Source organism: Diorhabda carinulata, chromosome 8 (genome assembly GCF_026250575.1).
Source record: "Diorhabda carinulata isolate Delta chromosome 8, icDioCari1.1, whole genome shotgun sequence".
NCBI lineage: Eukaryota > Metazoa > Arthropoda > Insecta > Coleoptera > Chrysomelidae > Diorhabda > Diorhabda carinulata.
The window spans coordinates 17499821-17527795 of NC_079467.1; the positions used below are offsets into that span (position 1 = coordinate 17499821).

The 27975-nt window shown below is 34.5% G+C and overlaps 1 protein-coding gene across 2 annotated transcripts in view; it reads left to right on the forward strand.

Moving 5' to 3' along the window:
* Positions 1-27975, forward strand: part of LOC130897324 (dynein axonemal heavy chain 12) — a 73310-nt gene that overhangs the window by 36990 nt on the left and 8345 nt on the right. For both annotated transcript variants that reach the window (XM_057806109.1, XM_057806110.1), the window contains 13 exons: positions 420-656; positions 743-979; positions 1432-1658; positions 1738-1922; positions 2151-2352; positions 2842-3058; positions 3221-3511; positions 8377-8790; positions 11931-12506; positions 18901-19006; positions 21633-21997; positions 23288-23704; positions 26763-27383. In XM_057806109.1, the coding sequence (XP_057662092.1) occupies positions 420-656; positions 743-979; positions 1432-1658; positions 1738-1922; positions 2151-2352; positions 2842-3058; positions 3221-3511; positions 8377-8790; positions 11931-12506; positions 18901-19006; positions 21633-21997; positions 23288-23704; positions 26763-27383 (4095 nt within the window). The remainder of the gene's footprint in view (positions 1-419; positions 657-742; positions 980-1431; positions 1659-1737; positions 1923-2150; positions 2353-2841; positions 3059-3220; positions 3512-8376; positions 8791-11930; positions 12507-18900; positions 19007-21632; positions 21998-23287; positions 23705-26762; positions 27384-27975) is intronic.

The window sequence follows — 27975 nt, forward strand, 5'->3', positions numbered from 1 at the left end:
AATACTTCATAGATAAAACTAACTACTCAAAGTGAGCGGCGAAGAGGTAGTGAGGAAGCCTAAGCCTAGATCACAAATCGATTATTACAGCTTTGTGGGCCTTCATGCAGCGAGAGGTGCGACCCTTAGTAGTGCAAAAGGATTGCGCATACATTTTGAGCCGATATTCAATTTCGAATTGATAATTTTGAAGCAGACTAATTTTTATTGGTACATAGTCAGGAGAAGAACAAAGATGACGAAGAAATCTTGGGGATTGTCGAACAAGAAAATTAAAATTAACTCCTTTAAAATTTTAGCTGTTGTTGTACAACTAAAGTATTGTTTTAATTTATTCTTATTTCAATTATGTACATAGTTCAACCAAGTAGCAAAATTAATCCCCATCCAGATATTATTGTATTCATTTTCTATTATAGGAGGGAACAGAAATCTCGAAGTCAGTCCATTGGAAGTATTCTTCTTTTTCACGAAACGTTGCAAAGAAAAACTGCACATCATTTTATGTTTCAGTCCAGTAGGATCGGCCTTTAGAAACAGACTGAGATTATTTCCCGCTTTAATAAATTGTTGTACTATAGATTGGTTCGAAGATTGGCCAGAACAAGCTTTGGAAGAGGTTGCTCATACGTGGATGGAAGATATAAATTTATCAGGTTTGGATTCATAACTACATCCCTTGATATGCTTTTTTACAATAATATTAATTATTCCATTTATAAGAAGACAATTCTATTTTTAGATGAGATCAAAGGAACAAGCGTGATTGCGTGTAAATATTTCCACGTGGAAGCCAGAAAGGCGTCAATGGAATTCTACGAAGCGGTTAGCAGACGCACGTATATCACTTCAGCCTCATATTTGGAGTTAATCAAATCATTCACAGATTTAACCAATAGAAAACAAGATGAGATTATGAAAGCTAAGAAAAGATACTTGGGTGGATTAGAAAAATTGTACCATGCGTCAGTTAGCATAGGTAGGTTTCTCGGCTCTATAGAAAAAAGAGCAATTCGACTTGTAGGTAGGACCACAAACTTAAGCAACTTAAAGCATAGACATAATCCCACCTAGAGTAGTATTTACAAGATCTACTCGACAGTCAAACGTAGCTCATGAACTTTGAATTCGCAGAACGTCAGTTTATCGGGACACCTTCTTTTGGAGAAGTACAAGCCTGTGGAATCAGCCATCAAACTTGTCTTTCCCGAGTACTACAACCTCCAGAAAATCAAGATTAATATCCGCAGACCTCTCCACATTGCAGGGATCAAAATTTGAACAACCTTTTTAAATGATCTCAGCTCATAGCAATAATATGAGGTCAATCTACTGGCTATAAGCCATTAAGTAGATAACCTGGGGAGCCTTTATAAACGAGTTGCCACTTCAATTGTTATTGATATCAATTTTTGTAATAATTCATTTCAGGTGAGATGCAGAAATCTTTGGCCGCTTTGCAGCCTCAATTGGAAATTATGAGTAAACAAGCGGCTGATATGCTGCAAAAAATCGAGCAAGAAAGTATCACTGTCGAACAAGCTTCGGCTGTAGTGAAACAAGACGAAAAAGTTGCCAATAAACAAGCTGCACAAGCTCAAGCTTTGAAACTGGAATGCGAAGCGGATTTGGCGGAAGCTATGCCAGTTTTAGAAGAGGTTTCGAATATTTTATTCCTTTTATTATCGCGATAAAAGATTTAGAATTGTCGAAGGTATTTCAATCTTCTGTTTCTAGGCTATTGCCGCTTTGGATACTTTGAAACCATCGGATATAGTGTTGGTGAAGTCTATGAAGAATCCACCTGAAGTGATTAAATTAGTTATGGCGGCCGTTTGTATTATCAAAGGTATTAAACCGGATAGAGTACCGGAACCTGGTACTGGTAGAATGGTATTAGACTTTTGGGGACCAAGCAAAAGGTACGAGAGACAAAAAACGTCTTAATTATTTCTTATATCTTTGTTTAGTTACAAGTTCTGGAAATAGTGATATAAAAAGAACCGGTTCACTTCAATTCAGTCATCAATCACACTTTCTGGTCTTTCGAGCCTTCCTGTTCAATATCTGACTCGAAGGGCCCGTTAATATGATTTTATGTCTTATGTAGTGACAAAAAATAGTGTGTATAGTAATTTTTTTGTTGTTAGACTTTTAGGTGACATGAATTTCTTGCAATCACTAAAAGATTTCGATAAAGATAACATAAAGCCTGACGCTATGGCGAAAATACGTAAAGAGTTCATTCCCCATAAAGATTTTAAACCCAATATTGTCGCTAAAGCTTCCAGTGCAGCAGAGGGTCTGTGCAAATGGATCATAGCTATGGATATGTATGATAAAGTATACAAGGTACGTACAATTTTTACAAATTGATGTTTTCTGTATGGTTCTGAAGATTCCTTTTTTTATACAAAGAGTGTCTCATCAAAATCTATTTGTTAAAAATGTGTGCTTCAAAATGGAGGCTAAAATTACTTACATTCCACAATAAAGTGAACCCAAGAAAACGTTCGTAAATATTATTCACCAAAAGCTTTCTCGTCGATTACTTTATCTATTACATAAGATAAATATAGTGGAAATCTTTTTTTATAATATATAGTAAGAACTATCTATTGATAAGAGCCCTTTTGAAATTCGTTCAATCATTTCTCGAATTATCTTGAACAGAAGAAAAACGCGGCGAAGGATCTCGTTTTATAATATAAAGTAGCAATTCTTTAGAAACTTTGATAGCTTTAAGAGCTTTCTCGTGGATTAATTAATTACTTTTTCAGATTATCATGAACAGAAAGAGCCGCGAGTTATTTTGTTTATCGATGAAATGATTATTTTCAGGTAGTGGCACCCAAGAAAGCAAAATTAAAAGCCGCCGAGGAAGAATTTAGCATGATGATGACGATGTTGATAGAGAAACGTGCACAAGTTGAAAAACTAGAAGAACAATTGGCTGTTTTAAGGGAAAAATTGGAGGTAGCTCAAAAAAAGCAACAAGAATTACAAGATGAAGTCGATCTGTGCAATAATAAATTGATACGAGCTAAAAAGCTTATTGGTAATGCAAATCGTCTAATTTTACGAATAAGAAATTTTTTTCCTCAAAATACGTTACATTTCGTATTATTTTTGAAAAAAAAAAGAAGTAATGACAAATTAATTTTTAGTTTTAAGAGTGAATATGCGATGGAAGTGACTACTAAATTTCTTTTTCTTATAGGTGGCCTTGGTGGTGAAAAAACCCGATGGACTGCGGCAGCTGAAGCTCTCCAATTACAGTTCGACGGCTTAGCAGGCGATATATTAATGTCTTGTGGTATAATATCGTATTTATCACCGTTCAATAACGCATTCAGAGTTCGTTTGGTACAAGATTGGCATCGTCAGATCAAAAATTTGAACATACCGACCATGCAAATTTTCGAAATGACTTCAGTTTTAGGATCGGACGTTACGATACAACATTGGAATATAAATGGACTTCCTCGTGATACATTTTCAACTGAAAACGGTACGGAACAACATGCTAATCTAACCTAACCTGAATTTGACTATATCTACTGTAGTAATTATCTCGTGTCCTTTCACAGTCAATGCACTACAATATATTTACACATTGTTCACAGTCGGATACACTGTCCGCCATATCTGGACAAAAGGGTCGACTCCTCATTGTCTCACGTTTCGATGCCGGAGATACGCGCATTTATGTAAGGCCTGTGTACAGATTTTATCAGTCGGCTCATGTTTCAAGTGCTTCAAGCTCCCTTCAATGGCTTAAGTTTGAGAACCTGTCTAAGGGCTCACAAGCCGACCTGTTTGTCCCCGGGATATTGTCCAGTCTATGTGGACATGACCTGTGTGTGTTAACCATACCGAGATTTCAATTGCCTTCTCGTATCTTTCCTATATTGTACTTCCTCATTCCCAGTTTGGACTCATTCATATGCACTATACGTCCGCGGTCACATATGCGATCCTCATCAGTGTATCTGTCATACAAAGCGTACATCCACACTTCTTGGAAGTAACTGCTCCAGTGTACTACTGTAACTGAGGAATCGAAATTGTCATTTGAGGTCTGGTTGATGGCTTGCTGTTACCTTTTCTGGAGCAATATCTTAGTTGCAGCTCTTACCATTGGTACCAACAGAAAACCATGTACAGACGGCGAGTTCTCGAAAAACGCATTCATAAATTGTTCCGAACACTTATTAAACGACTTCGCAAATAAAAAACAAATAATTGAGAGAATCGAAGAAATGCCATTGTCAGCTAGAACATTCCAGCGTCGCGTTGAAGATTTGGCCAAGAATATTGATGAACAGGTCAAAAATGATTTGTTATCTTGTGACATAATTAACATTGCAGTTGACAGAAGTACCGACATAAATAGTATTGGTAGGCTTGCAATAATTATTATTAGATTTGTATCAATAAACAGCTCGAATGTCAATGAACACCTATGCGTTCTTGCTTTATTGAATGACACCACCAAAGGCATTGATATTTTTCGTCAAGCATAAGAGAAAAAATGGACAAGTACTGGATTAAGAAAGTAAATTGTTTAGTTAGGTGACGGTGCTCCAAGTATGAAAGGAAAAACTGTTGGATTTGTAAAACTAATAGAAAATGAACTTGGCCGTTCACTTTTATCATTTTATTGTATTGTACATAAATTTATTTGTAAAGGAATCTACAGCACAACATAAGGATGTTATGGGAAAAGTTGTTAGGATCTTAAACATGATAATAGCGCGATCAGCATTAATACACAGGCGCTTTATAGCTTTTTTGAAAAAAATAGAATCGTAATATGGAGATTTGTTATTTACATTCTGAAATATACGGATGGTTAAGTCGGGGCAAAGTTCTTAATAGATTTGTATACAAATATTTCATCACGAAATCGGTGAAAATGATCTCGAACTCAATGATAAACAATGGTTTTTAAGACTTCTTCTTCACAGACATAACGAACCATTATAATGATTTCAACTACTCCAAGGATATAATCACAAAATTTTCGAAATGTATGAGGAATGGAATAGTTCTATTTCAAAATTAATATTATTTGAAACTGACATAAAAACTAAAAAATTTCATTTCTTTACCTTGTTAAAAAGGGAATAGGAGAAAATATTATGAACTTGCACTATTTTGAATTGACAATTTTAGTTTAGAAATGATTGATTTCAAAAGTTCAACATTATGGACGGATAAATTTAAGAAATTGCGGAACGATTTGGAAATTACAAAAGATAATCATTTTATCATGATATCAACATGCTGGGTAGCACTTCCTACGAGATTCTCATCATTAAAAAAAATTATTTCATGTAAAAACAGGAGCAGGTCAACTATTGAAAATTCAGATGTTTGTGTTCGACTTGAAACGACTAACTATAAACCAGACTTGACTAAATTGACGTCAAAGTTCAACATCAGAGGAGCTTGGCTCAATTCAAGACCTACTTGTCAGCTAGACGTGGTTCAAGCTCACCTGCAAAACGTAAATTTATCGGGGTTGCTTTCTTTAGAGAAGTGCCAGTCCGTGGAATAGGCTACTAACGCACGTCTTTCCCGAATCCTACGCCACACACTACTCGAACTACTCGGGTGTGATAGGGTTTAAGCTCTTGTGCTTGCTTTTTACATAAAAACAACTTCACATTCTCAAGCCAGGCCCCTGGTCTAGCACTTATCATTTATCATTATCCACCCATACCTTCCATGACGCTTTTGGCACCGGAATCGCACTTAACGATTTTCATCAAATGGACATCACACTGTTCTTTTACTTGGGGCGATGTCGCGCCGCTGAATGGAGGAAACCTTAGACTCTAAGCCATTGTATGGAAGTCGGATTATCCTTTGAATGAGTCCGTAAGGGTTGGTAGAGGTTGACGTAATTCATGTCATGTACGATACCTAGGAGCCATCCAGACTAATAACGCTCACTCTGATCTTGGTATAAAGGATTAACGAAAAAAAAAAAAAATGTCAAAAAACATAATTTAAATAACGTACACTAAGAAATAAAATCAAATCTTGTTGTTATAATTGGTATTTAAGAATGATTTACATACGACTCTTACTGCAGTTGAGAAGAAATGTCAATAAAATCAAAATAATTGGGGAGGAATTAGATGTTGAGAAAAAAATTTTTTGTTCTATAAACGATGAATGGAGGGTGTTTCGTACCAACATAAAATATCGATAAAAACAATTAAAATACTCAGCAATATCTTACCTTTGATGATATTTTTAGTATACTCGCCGTTATTGAATTCTTATATAGTGCAGTCATTGAAGCGAAAAATAGGATCTTACCTCCGAATTTTTTTACTGTTAAGCGATTTGCATGAAATTTTGGAATTAGACTCATCTTACCCTTAACTTCAAAAGTGCAAATGATCTGAGCCCCGCCTATTATTTTTAAGGGGTGTAAACAGCCCCTTAATGGAAAAATTGATATTGAGCCATTTCATAGCTAGAAAACGTGTTTAATATTAAGGAGTGTTTTCTAACATAATTATCTCATGGTAAAATCATTCTCAACCCCTTGCAAACAATCCCTAATTTGAAAAAATCAGAAAAAATTACTTTGGGATGACATAAAAAGATTTAAGTATAGAGTAAATAATATTTTATGTTCTCTATCTTAAATATCGTATTTTTAACTTTCTTTCGATCCTTAAAAACAACCCCTTGATAAAAAATTGCTTAAAAAATTTCTTTCGATGAAATGAAAAGGATTTAAAAGTTATTCCACATTCTCGAAAATGATTATCATATTCTCAAGCTTTTCAACCCTTAAAACTACCCCTAAATGAAAACAGTAAATATATATGATTACACATTTGAAAGTAATTCAGTTATAGAGTAAGAAATCATCATTTATTGAATAAATTATAAACTTACAAGTTGTCTAAAACTGTACCAGATTGAAATAGTAATACATTATAAAAAATCCTGCATTAAGAGCATCACAATGCATAAAAAATAATAAAAAACCCCTTAGTCATCATTTTCATTCAATTAAAAAAAAAAACATTATCCTTCATGACTCAATGTCGGAGTCGCTGTCACAATATTCACACTGCGAAATTTTCAGTTTACTATGTAGAAAAAAATACGATTAGTTTTTGGACTATAACTACTTCAATTTTGATGCTATAACAATTTATAAAAAATCATTTTAAAGGTAATTGAAAGAGCTACAACTTTTTTCATTACAATCTATAGTGAAAAACCTTTTATTTTAAAACGGTGAAGGGTCAAAGGGCTCGAGAGAGACTGTGATTGCGCTGGCGCGCACACTTTAAGCAATCATGTCTCCGTCAATTTTTGAGTGATAGAAAAAAAAATTTTTGTCAGATAAAGACTACATTTTTTCATCATTATACTTTTATACGAATCTTTCATCATTTTTGAGATATTATGAAAATAAGGTGGTTTTTTTTTGAAAATTTTTTCTTAAAATCGTGATTTTAAAAAAAATATGTCACCTAAAGCAGTCAAACTGCTATAATTGATCGAACTCTTTATATTAAAGTAAATTCTAGATGGAATACGATTAATTTTAATTGACCCATTGATTTAAAAGAAAAAACCATTAGATGTTCCTCTTATTTGCATTACAGCTCACTCATTTTACGTGCAACAGACATTTTTATTTTACTCATTTTAAAGCGTATTTCAAGCACTACAAAACCCCATTTTATTAGAATGCTAAAATGTATCTGCTCGCCGCTAGATGGCATTGAATACATCGATTAAATTTCAGACAAAATAAAAAACGGCTTTGATCTTTAATATCTCGCTTAATATTGCACTTAGAACAATTTATAAAAAACCAATTTGTTTAGATTTTTACCTGCTACAATTTTTTTATTATGAAATTTTTGTTAAAATGCATATTTTTGGATATATTTGCAAAAAACCGATGAAAAACGTGAAAAAATACCGAGTTTTCAAAGTATTGGGTATTTTGAAAAACTTTATGGAACATTTCTTCTCAAAATTTGGAAAAAAATTACACCACCGAGAAGGGGTGGCAACCACTCGTAGGGTGGGTGCGGAGTTCACATCATTTCCACTTTTGAAGTTAAGGGTAATTCCAAAAGTTAAGAGTAATTCCAAAATTTCATACAAATCAGTTCTCAGTAAAAAAATTCGGTGCAATAACGCTTCAATGGACTGCACTAATAGCAAAATATACAAAATTATGAAAAAACTTCGTATTTAGAAATTGTCATACAAAATAATGAATTTCTCGGCCACCTTTATGATAAATTCTCTACAAGCATTACTTATCGATATAATTTCTAGTAACCTATTTAATTAATCACCTTGTTTATGTGATTATTGAAGGTATCATAATGGATAATTCAAGAAGATGGTCGCTATTCATCGATCCCCAAGTACAAGCCGCGAATTGGATCAAGAAAATGGAGAAACGAAACAATCTGTTGGTGGTGAAATTTTCTTTTCCGGATTATATGAAACGCGTCGAAACTTGCATCCAAAACGGTTATCCCGTTTTAATCGAAAATGTCGAAGAAACTCTAGAAGCACCTTTAGACCCAGTACTATACAAACAAACTTTCAAACAAGCCGGTATGCTGGTTATAGCTCTAGGAGAAAATGTCGTCGAATACAATACTAATTTTAAATTATATTTAACGTCGAAATTAAGAAATCCCCATTATTTACCGGAAGTGTTTAATAAGGTTACCATTATAAATTTCGCTCTCACTTTGGAAGGACTACAAGATCAGCTGTTAGGTATTTATGTTTTCTATCTCCCTCGTATACAATATCAAATTTAGGGATAAAATATTTTGTTCATTTCAATATGTATAATGACTTATTACAAAAAAAGTTTTTCTTCAATGGAAAATAGTTTCTACTTGATTTTCCGAATTATTATTAACGCATTAACGTCTGCAAGCGATTAGCTTGCAGATGTTATGTTTTCAGCTTGTGACGTTACCTCTTTGTTTAACAGTGTACACCAGGAGCTCGGATCACGTCAGTGTTGCCAAGTCATGTCATTTTATTTCAGCAAAGAGCTGAAATGATTGTTTGAAATATTCTCACAGGCTAAAATATGATACGATCCCATACGAAAGTCAACTTATGAAAAAACAGACAAATAATCAAAATACAAGCAATTGAAATGAACTTTAAGACATAACAAAAAAAAAAAGAAAAATAGATAATCAAGAAATAAGGAATGAATTTGGTTCAGAAACAATAACGGAAAAAGTAAATTAACTGAGGACACGTGAAAATAATGAATACATAAGGAAAAGAGAACGTCCGAATCTAATACGAAATATAACTAACAAATACAAATTTCAGAGTCAACATCAAAACACTAAAAACAATTATATGCTAGCAGAAGAAAAACGAGTAAAAAGCAGAAAAGAAACGCGAAGGGAAGACAGAGAAAATATCGAAAAGAGATCTGCAAAGAAGTATAAGATCCGTGGAGTAACGGTTATCGTATAATCAGCCCAAAATGTATTGGCGGCCCCCATGAAACCTGAGAAAGTTGAAGAAAAATTCGAACCTTGTTTCCCGGACTTTCAGCCCACACAACTGATCTGTGGCAAGTTGATAAGTCATTCAAAGTATAACTTTCTACGTTCATAAAATCCTTACGAAAAAATTTGGAGAGCTACGAGCTACACCTTAAATTACAACGCCTGCATTACCATCAGGCTTCTCCAAAAATTGTTAGACAATGGCAAGGGGATCTGCACTGCACGCCTTTATCGTACAGATTTTGTTACCGAATGTACTGGATCAGAAACCGACGTTGGTGACTTATCTGATAACCAACAAGGTTTTCGCTCAGGTCGCAGCAAAATTAGTGCCATATCAGAAGCTAAAGCTGCCTGGATATATGTCTAGCTATGATCTGAATTATAAGCGTTAATGTATGTAATTTTCGGATCACAGCTATGAAAACCAATAAAGGTATTGCTATGAGATTTTGCTAATGATGTAGCAACATTGTAGCGTGGAGTTATAGTGAAGCACAACGATTAGCAAGGAACGACTAAAATTAATGCGTGTCTGGAAGAACATTTTATGAAATTAACAAAAACTGAGGGCGTTAAAACCTCTCAATGAAATTATAGACTCGAAACTGACGAAAAGGCATTAAAGACAGTGGCACAATTATCTCGAGTAATATTAAACATTGGGAAGCCTAAGAATAACGGTCATGTGTTAGGAAGCCCAAAACATTTAGACTTTACCCATATTGACGTAGAACATACTTCACGCATTTTCCTAATATCTTTAAAAGCTCACAATAAATAAGAACCGACAAAAATTTCAAAGTATACGGGAATACCTATTCCTTTTTTTACCATTTCACTACTTCCTACCTACGAAGTTAATTGCTTGAGAGGGGTGATTTATAAAATGATGTTTGCCTACTTTCTGGTATCCGAGGTTATTTCTGGAACGATCCCAATTAGAAAGCTTTAGAAATATGGAGTATTCGGAACGCTCTTTAAGCTAGTGAAGGTCTAGTAACGATTTTTCGGAAACATGAACGCCAGATAAACTGGTAGATAGTGATAGGAATAGCGCCAGATTACTTCTCTTAAATAATTCTTCACTGGAAATGAAGAATTTAACGCCTTTTGCATCGTATGTGGATTATAGAGGGTATTGATTGTGTGTATTCTCTATGTCCTAGAAATACCTGGTCTGACTGTTTAAAAATTACCACTGTATTAAGAAGTTCACAATCTATACAGTGTATGTTCCAAGTTTGAAGACGCCACGTTGTTTAGTTTTTTTTTTTTGGCAGACATTGATAGTGAACGTTTTCAATCAATTTGTAAATATAGAAAAAATTGGTTATCGTTATGTAACCAGCATCGCAGAGATCGACCAAATAAGGTGATGACTTCAGAAAGAAACTCACAAAGCGGAGCTGGAGGATCGTCGACTGATAATGCGCGAGCTAGAAAGCTGTGCGCAAGATGGATGCCATGTTTGCTCACAAAATGGAAGAAAAACAGCGTCGTGAAGAGTGTGTTCCATCGAGTGTTTGGTAATGTTTGACAGAAATAATGCCGATTTTTTTGCGCCGTTGCTTGACCGTGGATGAAACGTGAGTCCATCACTTCAAACTCGAAACAAAAGAACAATAAAAACAATAGACATGAAAAGGGAGAATCGGCTCCAAGGAAGACAAAGACCGTTCCATCTGCAAGCAATGTAAAATGCAATGTTGTGGCGTCGGTTTTTTGAGATGCGCGTGGGATAATTTTCATTGAATATCCTGAAAAAGAATATTAATGGCGAGTATTCGTATTATGCGAAATTATTGCAACGTTTGAGCGCAAAAATCAAACAAAATTGCCGCATTTGGCTAAGAAGAAAGTGTTGTTTTATCAATACAATACACCAGCTCACACATACTAAATTATTGCAATGGTCAAAATTAACGAATCGCCAAATTTAGCCTCCTACGATTATTTTTTGTTTCCAAGCCCGAAAAAATGGTTTAGTTTCCGACAATTAGGAAGTGATATAGGCAGTTAATGGCTATTTTGAGGAGCTTGACGATTCTTATTATGAAAAGGGTATCGAACTTATTAAAATCGCTGGAACCTGTATGGAACTGAAAGGAGATTACATCGAAAATTACTTATATTTTTTACCAAACTCAATAACTGAATATATAATCAATCTAGTAGAAAAACAGTACACTTGGCAATACTGTTTTGATGCGATATTTACAGATCTCTGTATTTTAAGCTACATTTTATCGTTTCGAAGTGACATTTGTAGATGTAGTCGCTTGTTTCATATGGCAATCTTTTTACATAATTTCAAAAAAAGTTGTTATATCCCAAGAACAAATTATAAAAGTGAAAATAATTTCTTAAATTTAGGTATAGTCGTTGCAGTTGAAAAACCGGACTTGCAGCAACTAAAAGAAGAATTGACAGTACAAAAAGCCGATAATAAAAGGGCCCTAAAAGAAACGGAAGATAATATATTAAAAACGTTATCAGAAACGAAAGGAGATATTTTGGAAGACGAAAAAGCGATACAAATATTAGACGAATCGAAAATATTATCGACCGAGATAATGGAGAAGCAAGAAAGATCGATTATAATCGAAAAATCGATAGAAGAATTCAGGGATAAATACAAAATCGTTTCCGAGCATTCCGCTGTGCTTTATTATTGCATATCCGATTTAGCTAACGTTGATCCGATGTATCAATATTCATTAGATTGGTTTATAAATCTCTATATCGGATCTATTCAGAGAGCCGAGAAGTTTAAAATAATCGAAAAGAGATGTCAGTGTCTTATCAACGCGTTCACTTTCGATTTGTACAGTAATATAACTAGATCGCTTTTTGAAAAGGACAAATTGCTGTTTTCGTTTCTCTTGTGTTCAAAGATCATGATAGCGCAGGGCCGGCTGGACGAGAAAGAATTTTTATTTGTTTTAACAGGTAATTCATATTTCAATCCTGATACATTTTCACATTTTCAAGTATAAATCTTGTTGGAGTTGATCCATTACGCGGGTTTCCTATTCCACACTTTATTTCTTATTTATTTCTAGTTTTTTAAAGCCAACTTTTTTTCTTTCCTGTCCTACTATTCCTCAGTTTTCCTTATGTTCGTTCCTGCCTTCTACATCTTCCGTAATAATCGTTTTTCTCTCATTATCCTCTCATTGCCAAATCATCTTAATTGTCCTTCTTATATTTCGTTTTGAATTGATTTTAATTTCAACTCTATTCCTTGTTTTATTTTTATCAGAAATCTCATTTGTGTACTCTATATTCTACTCGTTTGTTTCTGTGCAATTATCCATATTTCTGATCCAAATGTTAATATAGATATCTTTTTGGTTTTAATGGCGTTGAATGATCCCGAAATTACTCCATTAGTTCTTTTAACTCTTATTTTAGTCTTCGATTTTGTGTAAGACTGTCATGTCAAGTTATTTAGAACATTTGACCTCCTCTATATTTGAATTATCTAGTTTTATCTTATGTATCTTCTCCTTCAAGTTTATTATCAACATGTTTAATCTTTTTATACTTATTCATAATCTATGAACTACAATTATATTTAAGTTTGAGTTTAAGTTTTTCTCGATTTCTTCCTATTATCACTATGTCGACAGCTTAGAGCATAGAAGAAAGGTCACTGATCTGACCGTTACTACAACGGCGAATGAGTGCTCGTTCGAGCTGTCCAAAATTAACCCACCTAGAGCAGTATTTACAAGACCCGTTTGAAGAGTCAGATGTGGATCGTTAATATCGAGTTTGGGCCTCCTTTCTTTGGAGAAGTACAATCAGCTACCAAGGCACATCTTTCTCGAACGCTACAACCTACAGGCATCTTCATACGGCTGGTATCACTCGAACTTCTCTTGTGGAATAGAGTTCATCCTCTTTTGCTTAATTTTCACTTGAACTGCTGGTCTTACAATTGTTTCATATGCTGTGAGTTTGACTGCTCATGAAAGGTTCGCCAGTCGAATTTTGAATATATATCTAAATATGCGGGTCACAGTTCCAAGTCTACAATTCTAAATTCAACACTTGATACTTGATACCCTTAATTTTTGATCTAGTTTCAACTAAGATAAATTCCCAATGACATGGTGATTGTTGATTGTGAAAATTCCTACGCTTCCATTTAAACTAGACAAATTTTATGAAGAGTACAATCACTTATTTAGTGCTTTTCGTGACCTTTGCTTTTTTAGCACGGGCTCTCCTTTCCGTGGAATCTTTTTTAGTGTCGATTATAGTAAAAGAAAGAACATAGATTCATCACTCGATACAATTGAGTGGATTACATTTTCTCAATCCCCATGGCAAAACTTGATCCTTGAAACACTTATTCTGTTTTTAGGCACTTAGAACAATTTCGTCGACCAATTTTTAATTGTTAGATATGATGAACACACACTGAATACACAGTTTACAACACCACTCCCGATTACGTTGTCTGAAGCTCGTTTCGATAACCAAATTATCGTCGTCAGACACTAAATGTAAGCAGTGAATATCGCCAACGTTTCCAGAAATTCCAACTTAGTAATGAACACAAGTCATCATAAACAGCCTCCATTTTGTTTTGGTCTAAATCTGTCTGTCTAAATCTCAATTCGAGACTTTTTTCGAAACAACTTGGACTGAATGGTCGTTCCAGCTCTACTATAATGAAATGGATCGGAGCAGAAACTTTGTTACTGACTCGTGCATGAAGATTTTTGCGAACGCACTCTATATATTGCGATAGTTACGCGAAATAAGATCGATAAACTATGTGGTATTAGACTCCTACCAAATACAGCATTTAATGCGGACTTTGCACCATCAGATTACTATTTATTTACATCCATGGCGAAATTCTTGCGTAGGAAAAATTTGTACCCAAAAGAGCTGTTGAAAATGCAATGAATGGTTTGAGTAAGAGCTTGCTGAACATTGGGTTAAAACCATATAATACGATGGGCTATATTTCGAATATTAAGGCTTTCTTTTTGTACAATTCTTTAGTAAAAAAAAATGTGAACCGACATTATTTACTCTATACAAATCTTCTTATGGTTATCCACATTTTTGGCATCCTATTTTGTTACATTTATTCAAAGGTTTTCATATTGAGTGAATTTTGTTATCAGTTAAATAAATGATGTGTACAGAAAGAATTTAAAGGCTATTAGAATGAGTTTACTAGCGGCTCGTGTTGTAATTACCATGAACTTTTGTTAATTGCCGTAGTTGAATGGTCATTATATAATTTTCTATTATTATAATTAAATTTTATTATATACAGAGTGAGGCGATTGGAAACTAGGATCCACTGAGTATTCTAATACGATCGGTGCATTTTGTATCGGTTTTGACTCAAACTGTTTCTAGTTAATCAAGTACATGTCGTGACATCGATTTGCTCTTTAACTTAAAAATAAGAAAAGCATTTGATATAAAATCAATTGCCTATCATGTATGAACTTTTTCTTAGCCTTCCGTTACTATCATCAAACCATGATTCAGATGGTTTTTAGAAGAATGTAGATAAATAAGAAGACATTTTTTCCATCATTAATCTAATTTTTATTACCCTCAATCACCTCTTAAGCCTATGCACGACCTGGTCTGATGAAAGTCTCTCTTCTGCAAGTAAAACTTAGACTTAGGAAGCAAGAAATAGTCGCAGTGGAACGGATCTGGTGTTATCCTGATGGAGAAGCACTTTTTCCTCGAATATGTTTGCTTCGTCCTATTTCATCCCCTTGCCTTACAAGCAATGATGAATATTACACTAATTTTATTATTTCACATTTTTGAAGGTAGTTGCTGAACACAATCTCATAGCTATCCCAAAAATCGGTCATCACTTTTCCGACAGTCTTTGTCTTTTGAAAATAAAACTGGGAAATGAACCGTTTTTCTGAAAACGAATTGATCATTTTTTTTAAATCAACTAGGCGGACGTAATGATTCTATGAAATACGTTGTCACGAATAAAAATATGTATAGAATTGGATGTGGAACTAGATAATAAGATCGAAAAAAATAAAAAAAACTGGCGTTTTGTCGACAGCTCGTAGCTCAATCATTTTTCTTAATTTGGGTCGTTGAAATTTTGTGAAAAATAATTAAGAACTGTAATGTTCTTTATATGTAAAAGTGATGGGTGTTGTCGATTTAACAGCTTACGTATAACTAGAGCTCAAAATTCGCGGTACATTTTTCCCATAGATTCAATTATGATTTCTAAAATTGTGTAGTACAAAATGTATACTCTAATTTATTCATAGATGAAAAACATTCATAAAATTACTGAAAATCAGCAGAACGCTCTTACACTGTTGAGTGGTGAAATTTGGCAACGCCGGAGGAGTCATTAATTCCGCTACCATCATTATATTATTAATTACCACCATGTTTCTAATGTCATCTAACAGATAGAATAATGTTACATATATATAGTGTTTCCATTCCAACTAGGTTTTAGCTTACAGTGAAAAGCCTACCAAATCATCTAGAAACAGTCTCCAAATGACACGTTTTCTATGAAAATCCCTGCGCGAATCTTTCTGTACAATCGTCCATGCAGGCACACTCTGCTTTCGTCTGAGAAGAGAACGGCGCTCCATTGTTCGTCAGTCCAATTAACGTGTTTTCTGGTAAATCGTAGATGGGCTTGGTTGCTCGGGTTAATTTGGTGTCAGTAGCTAGCCTTCTTGGCTCAAGGTACTTGCCTTAAATTTTCTTCTGACTGTTAACAGTCATTCCTCGCGTTTCTCTGAGTTCTTGTTTAGCTTGAATTCCAGTTAGGGCCTGAATTGATTTCTCAGCGATGTGCTGACAATAAATCGCTCATCTCACTCAGACGTGCACCTTTTTCTTCCGAAACCGCGACTTCAATGAAAGTTACCAATCTCTTCGTAACGACGGTAAACTCGGGAAACATCAGTCTGACTCATATTCAACTCACTGGTTAGTTCTCGTTGATTCTCGCCGACAGAGTAAATTTTGAAATAGAGTGTAAGTAGAACTTGAATCCATCTTTTCATACAAACTCTAAATTTTTTTTGCATATCCATTCATCATGAGTTTAACGCAAAACAAGCTTGATTCTTGACAAATTAGATGAATTGCAATTTTGAGAATACAAAACAAATCAACAGAGTTTCTAAAAAAACCGAAACGCTTTTGTAATTCAATATAAAAAAATTTAAATTCACCATTTCGTTGCAATCCTTTTTTCACAAAACTCTTCTCATTTAGAATGTCGCCGATTGTAAAAAACTTCATACGACGTCTTTAATTTTTCCTTCTCTCCAAGATTGACTCAATGTTTAATCAAATCCCGGCACTAAGTAAAACGATTGAAGCACTGATTAGACCAGAGATGGGGAAACTTTTTTCTTCGCGTGCCAATTTTTGTTAACGAAATATATAGCAGGCCAAGTTGTAGCATTACATCATTTACTAAAAAAAAGTATTACTTTAATTTTTCTGAAATACTAATTGTGGGTCTGGTCTTTGTGGGAACATGTGACATGTGGAGCTGTTTTTGTTTCTGCATGACTTCATCATAAGCCGGCTCCATTTGTGATGCTGAATTGTTAACAATGAGAAAAAGAGGTGATCTTAAAGCCTATTACGAAGACAATTTTTGCTTAGTTTCATTATTGAAAACGTTTGTCCGCACAAATAGCTTGTACCAAACATAGCCATTATTTTCTGGGCGTGGGCAACTATATGTGGGTATTGTGTCCTAGATAAAGACTTATAAAATTCCAATTGCTGGTGTTCAGAAATAGTTGTTTCAAATGGTTAGTGCGTTCGACGACAGACGCACCTACTCGAACTTCATTTTCGGTTTTCGCTCATATCCCCGTCGGCGCTCGCACATGTTTTATGTGCGAAGTGCCCTGCCATTACTGCCAATTGATAATAATGTAATTTCTGATAATAAGAAAGCTGTACTTGATTTTTGTTTATGGTCGCGGGCCGAATTTCAACGCTTTGCGGGCCGGAGACCGCCCGCGGGCCATAGTTTCCTATTTTATACATTCCAGAGCTTGTTTCATGGTTCTTGAAATAATTCCGCTACGAATAACTGAATTTAATAATGAAATGAACCAGTAGCAAGTAATAAACGACTTGAATTTATCAAATTAGTCAGGGCTCTCAGGATATTGTTAATTTGCAGTATTTTTGAAACTAAAATAAGTAATTTCCGAAATCGTGACGAAATGACGTCAAACTATTCACAAGATGGAGGCTTGGTGATGGAGAAGTTCTAGATAACGATAAGAATAATAAATAAAGAAATTAATGTTGGGTTGCAACAAGTTACTCAAGATTCATTTCTTAAACTCAATTCTTTTTCTCCTAATATGAGCGATTACCACGGGAAGAGGTTCCATGAGGCCATTTCAAAGATGGAAAAGCGATGTTAAGGAAAAGAAATCATGTCACACTAGTCAGAACAATATTTTTCACGTGAAAAAACAATTTGAAAAAAAAAAATGAAAAAAAGTAACGTAAATATTATCCTGAAAGTGCTCTATCCAATAGAATGATTTTTAACTTGTCATATAAACACGAATGATATTGAACATCCAGGACTGTAATGTATCAACTCCTACAGAATTGGTTAATAAAATCCTTGCTCACTTTTCATTACTTATTTTTCATGAATCAACCCATAATTTATTTTGTTGCTGAGAGTCTTGGTTTCAAGTCTGTTTCAAAAATAGGTCAAATTTTGCAAATTTATATTTATAAAGAGCTGATATTGATCATCCAGAACCGTAATTTATCAACTCCTGCAGAATTGGTTATATTCTATTTGCAAAGAGCTTAGAGTAATAAATGCTCATTATAAATGCAAAACCCTGAAATTTGAATACGGTACTTTACATCGAAAATTTGGAATATTCAAATATGCCAATGATAAATAAGTTACTGATCAAAGATATATTTTCCCCATAATTGACCGTACTAAAATGTAAGCGGTTACCTAGATAATCCGAATGGCCATCCTTTTCTTTCCAAAATTGAAGAATATCTTTATTTTTCTCTCTATTTTAATACTTTCACACCAACCTCTGAATCTCCCCAAAAGTAAAAAGACCCTTACCATCATAGCCGTTGCAATGGGTTTTTCCCTTGCTAATTTTTCATGAATCACCCTATATATTATTTTTTTCCTGGTAGTCTTGGTTTCAAGTCTATTTTTATAGAAAATAAAGTAAAAAAAAGGGTTTGAACATCATATAATAAATGAAATAAATAAATTCAAGCGCATTCACCACCCCGAATATGTCACTCGAAAATAAAATATGATCGTTTTCAGGTGGGGTCGGTGGTGAAAGTGACAAGAAAAATCCCTGTTCATCTTGGTTGCCAGACAAATCCTGGAAGGAAATTTGTAAAGTGGAAAACATTCCCTCATTTAAAGGGTTAGTATATAAAGTATTTGATAGGTTCCGTCAATTATAAAAACAGATCAACGAGATTAACATAGTTTGCAATGAAGTAGACCTGAAGATGAATCTAAATAAAATGAAAATAAAATTGATAACCAAGTCTGGTTCACTCCTTTCATAGATTACCAGAAAGATTCAATTAGATGAAATTTTAAAACTAACTATTAAACCGTCTTCAGAGACTAAAGATAAGCCTTTACATTTAGTCTCTGAAGACGATAACTTGGTTATTTCGAGCTTCGATAGAATGCAACTCTGCCCGAAGAAGAAAGCTGTGAAATCTGGCTAGTGACCACAAGAGGACATGAAGAAAGGGCAGGTTGAAGAACGGTTTGCTTCATTCATTATATGAATTATATGAGCATATGATCAAACTAAGGTTGGACAAAAAAGAGAACAACCATATTCTTTCAGACACACAATTCGAATTTAAAAAGATGTTATGCACGATTGTTGCGGTGAATTGGATATATAAAAAGGACTCGAAAGCAGTTATGATGATACACTAGATTAGTTTGTAGTTGATGAAGATTGTGGAAAACTGTTTTAGAAAGAGACATATAGACACAGGTCCAGTTTTAAGACCAAATTTATGGAATATGCCATATGATGAAGTACTTCAATTGATTATACCTAAACGCCAATCCACGAGAGAGGAATTGTGAAAACGTTCCTTCCCCAAATTCCCAAGTACTTTGTTACAAGCAATAAATATTGGCAATTTCGATTTGATTAGTTCAATACGTTTTGTTTTATCAAATCTCTGATCTACTGCGTAAATACTAGTTCTTTAAATACTGAGGTTCTTCTGCAGAAATAGTATAGGAACCTTAGAAACAGAGTACGTGACCTTTAAGAAGTTGTTAGTGGTATAATATTCTCCTTCTGTTATAGTCTGCATATATCAAATTTATATGGTAATTTATCTTTCTAATTTCAAAATAAGTCAAACTGAGTCAAATTGAGAGTTACTTGAATATCTAAAAGTTCCCCTTCCAAAAATTAGTCCTGAATCTGCACTTGGTTATGCCTGAAGACTGTTGGACAGGGGCGTATGCGGATGACCTAATACTGGTGTCTAAAGGAAACGAAAACGTTGGTCGGGACTACCAATAAGGCTTTACAGGAAATAAGTGTGTAGTTGAAAAGAAACAAACTGAAACTGGAAGCTATCGTCCTAAGTGGTAAGGAACGATATTGAATCAATGTGGACGGGATCCACAGAGAAGGTAGTACCTTGGGATATGGATTAACGAAGAGTTTCATGTCACATATAAAATGGAGCCTTAGAAATTAAACCCAAAACACATGGACCAGGAACAAGTAAGAGAATATTGAATAGGGTATGATAATCTACTGAGAGCCGACGCCACTATTTAGTGGTAGACGATATGGGATATGACGCTGCATGCACTAGGAGCTTCTTACAAAACGTGGGTGAGTGGTATGACTGTCAGCATAGAAAGATAAACTGTTATTCAAACCAGGTACCAACAGTGCATGGATGCTTCAGAACATATGTAGAAAGAATTGGAGGGACTGCAGACGGGACATGTGTATGTACTGCGGAACAAACACTGTTTAAAACTGTGGAAAGACAAAGGAGCCCATGACGAAGAGAATATCTGAAAGTAGAGAGAATTGAAATGTCATACAAAAAAGGAAGAGGGCGAGAGAACGATGTTCGGGGAATAGAAAACGCTTGCCTCTCAGTATTATACACTAGGTACCATTCGATGAACTTTTTCGATGATATCACTGGTTGTAGCAGTTTTTGACCCACAGAACAATCTTTGTGAATCAAGCTAATACTGCGACGATTTAATTCAAATGCTCAAAATGTTGTGGTCGTAAATGATGGTGTCCATACCCATTATATATAATCAATTTAAATAGACGCATCACATTTCAGAAACAAAGATTAAATGACAGCTTGATGCTAATTTTTCCCAATTTTCATTAGAATCTTTACACCGACTCACTCATATGATTGTCAAACAGAAACTAAGTATCCCAATTAGCTGAAATTGTATTATATAAGTGCTGATATCTTCAGGTTCAATTTTATAGTTTCTTAGGCAATTCTATTCATAACAAAGATAGAAGCGAGGGGATTAGACCAAAGCAAAGACCCGGATAACAGATATCATACACAGTATCAAATGGAAGAGACCGACAATATGTGGATCAAACGTTTAGTACAATGGTACTCAAATGTAAAATGCGATTATGATGTCAGAAAAGAAGCAGTAAGATATCAAATTTCTAAGCAACGCAACATATGGGCAGACATCAAGAAGAGATATACGATGAAGTTGCACTTTATTTAGGTTGAAAGTGGCTGCATATGATGATGATTTGGTAGAAGATTGAACAAAAAAAAATAGTGTATTAATAATTTTTTTCTTAATTTCATCATAATTGGTTGTAAAAATTGAGTTTTTGGAAACGTTGAAACAAGAAGTGCGGGGTGATGAAGACAAGGTTGCCGAAAGTTTCGTAAATGTGGAAGAAGAAAACTACGTCAGTCGTTTTTGTGATATTTATAGAGGTTTAGCATAAAATACGATGCAATGTATAAATGAGCAAATTGTTTCAGATTTTCTAAATCTATTGTCGATTTTCAATCGATATGGAAAGAAATCTACGACAACTTCACCGATAATTTCAACGTACCGCACGATTGGGAAGAAAGATTAACTAGTTTCAGAAGATTGATAGTGATTAGAATACTTCGGGCCGATCGTTTGATCAATTCCATTACGAATTTTGTGAAAAACGAAATGGACGATAGATTTATCAAACCGCCGCCTTTCAATATATCCGTCTCGTACGGCGATTCCTACAATCTATGTCCTTTGATATTCATATTATCTCCTGGAGTTGATCCGATGAGTGCTTTGGTTAAGTTTGCTGGAGATAAAAAAATGGCCGATAAATTTAAATCAATATCGCTTGGACAAGGTTAGTGAGCTTAAATAATTGTGAACTCTCATTCCATTTTATCTGATTTATAGAATAATTAATGTCTGAAATATTGTACAGGTTGTCTAGAAAGGAAAAAACAAATTGATATCCATTTACTGTCAATTAAATTTGATATTATATCATCCAAATATTCAGTTGACGTTTCGATTAACACATTCATCATCAATCTTACTAATACTAGTTCGTCTTCAAAATAAATGAGAAGAAGGTGAATATGGAAATTCGAAACGTTGGTATATAGTAATACCTAACTTTTGGGGTGAGTTTTGAGTGGGATGTTCGATACTTTCATTATTATTGAAATTTTTCATCAAAACTATTAAAAAATTGTGAGCAACGACTTATTAACAAGGTGGCAGGTAGCTGTGGTCTTCTCGATTGTCAGAGGGTAGTGCAGTGATCCGCTTTGGTGGTTCCAATCTCTCTATTCGACGCAAGGAATCACCTCTTTTTTTTGTTGGTTTTAAGGACTTAATCTGCCTACTCCTTAGAATTTTGTGGAAGAAATGGAAGCTGGTGAAAAAGAGGATCCAGACTGGGACTGAAAGAAATATTGAGAAATGGAAATGGACTTACATTAATTAATCCAGAATTGCGATTTGATAACTTTTCTATAAAAGATTACAATCCTTCAAAAAACAAACTTTTTAATGACAGCAAACATAAATATTTATTTGTTTGTTGAAATTTAGGTTAGCTTAGGTTATATGTCCCTACCAATGTCGTTAAATTTTTATAGAATTTGCAATATGCATAGGCCACACTAAAGTTATTTGAATAAGTTTTTTTTAATTATACAGTGATCATCTTAGGTGTTTTTTATAGTTATTTCCTGTTGTCGATACTTTGCTAGATTTATAATGCATAGAATAAAATTAATAAAAAACGTGTGCGGCAATTGAACATCTCTCAAGATATAATAAGTTTCCACTTTTGTGAGTGGTAATTCTTTTAGATTAACCAATATATTTTTCGTCATAATATAAACAAGGAATTTCATAAACAATGCTCGATAATTAATTACTTGGTTTTTTATCCTAGATTTCGTCAAAAAGAGAATTGATTGGAAACTGTTTATAATCTTCATATTATGTTGGTTGAAGATTCCGGAGGGTTTAGGAATTACTGGTTTTGATATAAGATATATAAAATATTATTATTAGACTAAGTATTATTAAACTGTAAGCTTCCTCTAAAGTCAAAGTATTATATAGAATTCGTTCCAAAAGAGATGAAGGATATCAGTTTAAATAACAATGTTTTTAGGTCAAGGACCAGTTGCTCAAGCGATGATACAAGAAGGCGTGGAAATTGGTACCTGGGTTTGTCTTCAAAATTGCCATTTGGCGACGTCGTGGATGCCTACTTTGGAAAAAATATTCGACGATTTAGATTTCGATACACATCCAGAGTTTAGATTATGGTTAACCAGTTACCCATCTAATAAATTTCCCGTTACGCTTTTACAAAAAGGAGTTAAAATGACCAACGAACCTCCTACTGGTCTACAGAATAATCTACTCAAATCCTATATCAGCGATCCCGTTAAAAATCCAGAATTTTTCAAAGGTTGTGTTGATCATGACGAAATGTTCATTAGATTATTATACGGTTTAGCCTTTTTCCATGCTTGTATTCAAGAAAGACGAACTTTTGGACCGTTGGGTTGGAACATTGCTTATGGTAAAATACCACTTTCTTGTATATATATTGAATTTTGGATAAGATTTACGCGAATGGTTAGTCATAACACAATTTATATTTCATCAATCCCAAATGAAATAGTATGAAAACAGAATATTATTTAACAAAGGTAGTGTGGGTCATAACTCAGGCAGAAGTTTGCAGTTGATTCTTCTTCTTTAGCGACTCAATTTTTTTTTTAATCTTCACTGCTGATCGAGGTTCAGGTGTCTTTTCAGTATAATAAATACCTGATCTAGTCTTCTTTGATTTAGTTCGTCAGCTCCTACACCTGATATTAGAACGTAACCTCAAATGTCGGATTTTTTTTCTGGCAATATTCTTGTTTACTTTTTTGCTATAATGTCCGTCATCAAATAGCGAAAATCTAATCTTTACAAAAAGAGATAAGAGACGCCCCACTATGAACAACTTCTCCAGTTCCGCATTACCATTTGTAATTTTCGGAATCAGTTAATCATTTGAAAGTATAGATAAACAACAAAACTACACAAAAAATTAATCCCTTGGAAGTCCTAAAGCAAACTGGTTACTAAATGGAATAATTCTGAGAAAATACTGAACGTATTTATAATACTTTTTATATAATCATCAGGTAGGTACTTTTAGTAGGGTTTCCGGTTCAGTCAGTAGTTAGTTGTGAACTGTGCCGTGTATGAAAGTTCAAATTATTCCTAAATAAATGTTTTGTGAACAATAAAGTATGTGGCAAACGTGGCTTCAAGATCAACCATCAACAAGTCGATTTGCACAAAAAGGAATGTTTCAGGAAATTTTTTAAAAACACACAAACCTAATAGGTTAACTCCAATTTTTCGAAATAATCTATAGCGTCAAACAAAATGTCAAATCTTCAAGTTATTCTTGAAGAACTGAAAAGGAAACACATCCTTGAAGTATGTTCAGTACGAACACTGGAAATATTTTGAAAAATAACAGGATTTTAGATTTAAAACAGTAAATAAAAAGCAAACAGTAATGGAAAGTAGTCGTTTGATAAAGTTGGAAACCGAATATATAACAAAAATCCGTAATGAAGGAAAACTAATCTATAATTTCGATGAAGCATGGTTTGACCGCCGCGACAAATGGTAATTGGAAATGTAAAACGAAAGCACCCCTTTCCAGATGTAAACGCATATGTATATTATGCGGTAGGGAGCAAGCATTGGCGCACGAGAAACCGCAGCTCTGAAAATTTCTGTAGACGTCTGTCCGAGCCATTTGCGCAAGTTTTTCAGCTATGAATTTTATCTACGATCTTTCCTTCTATCATCAAGCGGAGAATCTCATATCGCTCGCCTCTTATTATATGTCCCAGGTACTGCAACTTACCATCCTTAATTGTCGTCAGAAGTTCTTTATGTTTACCCATTTATTGTAGGACCTCTATGTTTGTCTTATGTTCCGTCCAAGATATCTGCAGCATTCGCCTGTAGGCGTACATTTCGAACGCATAAATTTTCTTCTCTGTGGCCGCATCCATGGTTCAACTTTCGCATCCGTACCGAAGAACAGGAAAGATATAACAGCGAAGCATTCTGGTCCGGAGTTCCATTCTGAGGTTGCGGTTTGCCAGAAATGTCTTCATGTTGTTCAGAGTTTTCCGCGCTTGCTCAATTCTTGATTTGATCTCGAGTTTTGGGTCGTATTGCTGGTTGACGAGCGTGCCCAGGTATCTTAGAGGTGACACTTGATCTCTCCATGGAGTCTTAGGGTGGTGGTGGTGGTTTCTTTATATTATTGAGAATACTAATATTTTGGTCTTGGACGTATTCATATAAAGACCGAATTGCTCAATATATTCTACAATAAAGTCCATAAGAAATTGAAGTTCTGGTAGGCTACTGGCCACTACCATGGTACCATTGTTTATAATGTTTTCATTAATCTTTATGCCTGCAGCTGTATTCTCGAGGGCTTCGAATATTGCTTCTAAGTAGAGGTTAAACAGATTACCAGATATTGAAGGCACCCTTTCCGAATCTTGGTTCAAAGAAAAACGGCACTACATGCAAACAGTGTAATTGTGTTGGACAACGCCTCGTATTATTCAAGACAAATTTTAAAATCCAATTAAATATTCTTCCAAAGCAGATATATAGGAATTTCTACTTGAACAAGATTTATATTTCGAATATACAAAGGAACTACTAGAAACAAAAATAATTGCCAAAGAACATTGGTCACATTGTTTTAAGATTACCTCCGAACTACTGTGTTTTAAATCAAATTGAATTAATTTAGTCCTAACCAAAAGACATACAAGAATTAATATCACCTAGAAAATCCTCCTTCGTCGAGGAGCTGAAATGTCATAATTCACGTAAAAATAGTTAAATGTGGCAACAAAAAACAAAAAAAAAAGATCTTAACAATTGTTTTTGCCAAAGATTTTTTAGCTCTACGAGTAACTTTTAGTTAGTTAGTAAAAACTTACTTTTTAAGTTACAAATAAAACTTGGAAGTAACAAATTCTCTGTAAAATTTTTAATGGGTTCCTCACCTACATTTATAAGCCAATTATGATTTTACAAAGTGAGAATATCTTTGGTAAAATTTTCGCTATTTGATGACCGGCATTATACAACTCTCTCTCTAGATCTGCTGGGTGCTGAACTACCTAAAAGCGTTCATTGATATTCACAGGCAGAAGTTGTAGTGGACTTGAAGCTTCTTACGATTACTTTTGGTAATAGATCTTGAGGCGCTTAAGATGCGTATACTATGATGAAGTGGAGCTTAGTCTTCAGTTTTAACTTGGAGTTTCACATATCGTTTTTGTCCACTAGTTAGTTGATGTGATGAGTTATTCTCAGTTCTAGGTCTAAGATAACATCTTAGGTTTTTAGCTGTGATCCTTTAGATGATTCCTTCTCCCGCAGTATCCGTGTTGTCTTCTAGAATATTTTCCGCTTGATGCTCATCTTTCACGTTGTACAATTTTTATTATGGAGTTTATTTAAACTCTATATTTAGAAGTAATTGCAAAAATTAATCGAGCGTTATTTACTCAAAGTTTTCTTTTCTTTTTAAGGTTTCAACGATTCCGATTTCGACATATCGGTTCAACAATTGCAGATGTTCATAAACGAAAGCGACGATCCTTACGAAGCTTTATCATATTTGATAGGGGAATGTAACTACGGAGGAAGAGTAACCGACGATTGGGATAGGAGGTTGATTGTTACGATACTGAGAGATTATCTCAATCCTAAAGTGGTATCCGAGAAAAATTACTCGTTCAGCGACGCGGGTAGTTGTTATGGGTTACCGGAAAAGAACGATTACCAAGCTTACATTCATCACATCAATTCTCTACCCGTGATGCACCCGCCCGAAGTGTTCGGTTTACATACCAACGCGGGTATTACCAGAGACCTTCAAAATTCCAATTTGCTTCTTAATTCGGTGTTGAAAGCTTACGGGGACGTTTCGGCTGGAGGCGCCGGTGAAACGGATAAACATATAATGTCGTTATGTTCAGATATTTTAGGGAAACTACCGAAATTATTTGATATAGAACTCGCTAATGTGAAATATCCTGTGGATTATTCGGAATCCATGAACACTGTACTCGTTCAAGAAATGGAACGTTTCAATAAGTTGCTAAAAGTTATTGTGGCTACATTGATAACAATGCAAAAAGCGATACAAGGTATGGTATGAAATTATCAAAGTACAATTTTTTATACGATCTCTAGAAGGACGAACTTTAATTCAGCTACCATCCAAAAATTATTTGCAACCATATAGGACGTACCAAAACTAGTTTTTGATAACAATTTAGAATTCTACATCAATTTTTAATTAGATTTGCTTCAGAGATCGGCATAAGTCAGGCAACAAATTTGGAAGAGGGATGGAACAGAAATGCAGGGTCAAAATGTTTTTATTGAAAGAAATTACAGAAGGGATTTGAAAAAGGGTGTTCAAATAATTGCCCATTCATTTGCGGCAACGTTTCTCAAAGGTGAAGCATGTCAAGTTGTCCGCGAAGAGTTTCAAATTCTTCTTCAATTGTAGTTCGACGGTTGGGAAGGACCCACAGGAAGAAATCGCAGGGTCTCAGGTTACCTGACCGTGCAGGTCACTCAACGAGTCCTCATCTACCTATCCACGAAAAACGTATGGACTCTCGCAAAAATTCCAATCTGCGATCGAAATCATCCTTGTGAAGATCGTGTAGGAGACGCGGTCGGTAAGCTTGATAGTGCATGCGTTGGTTCGGCAGCTCAGCGCAACTGTTT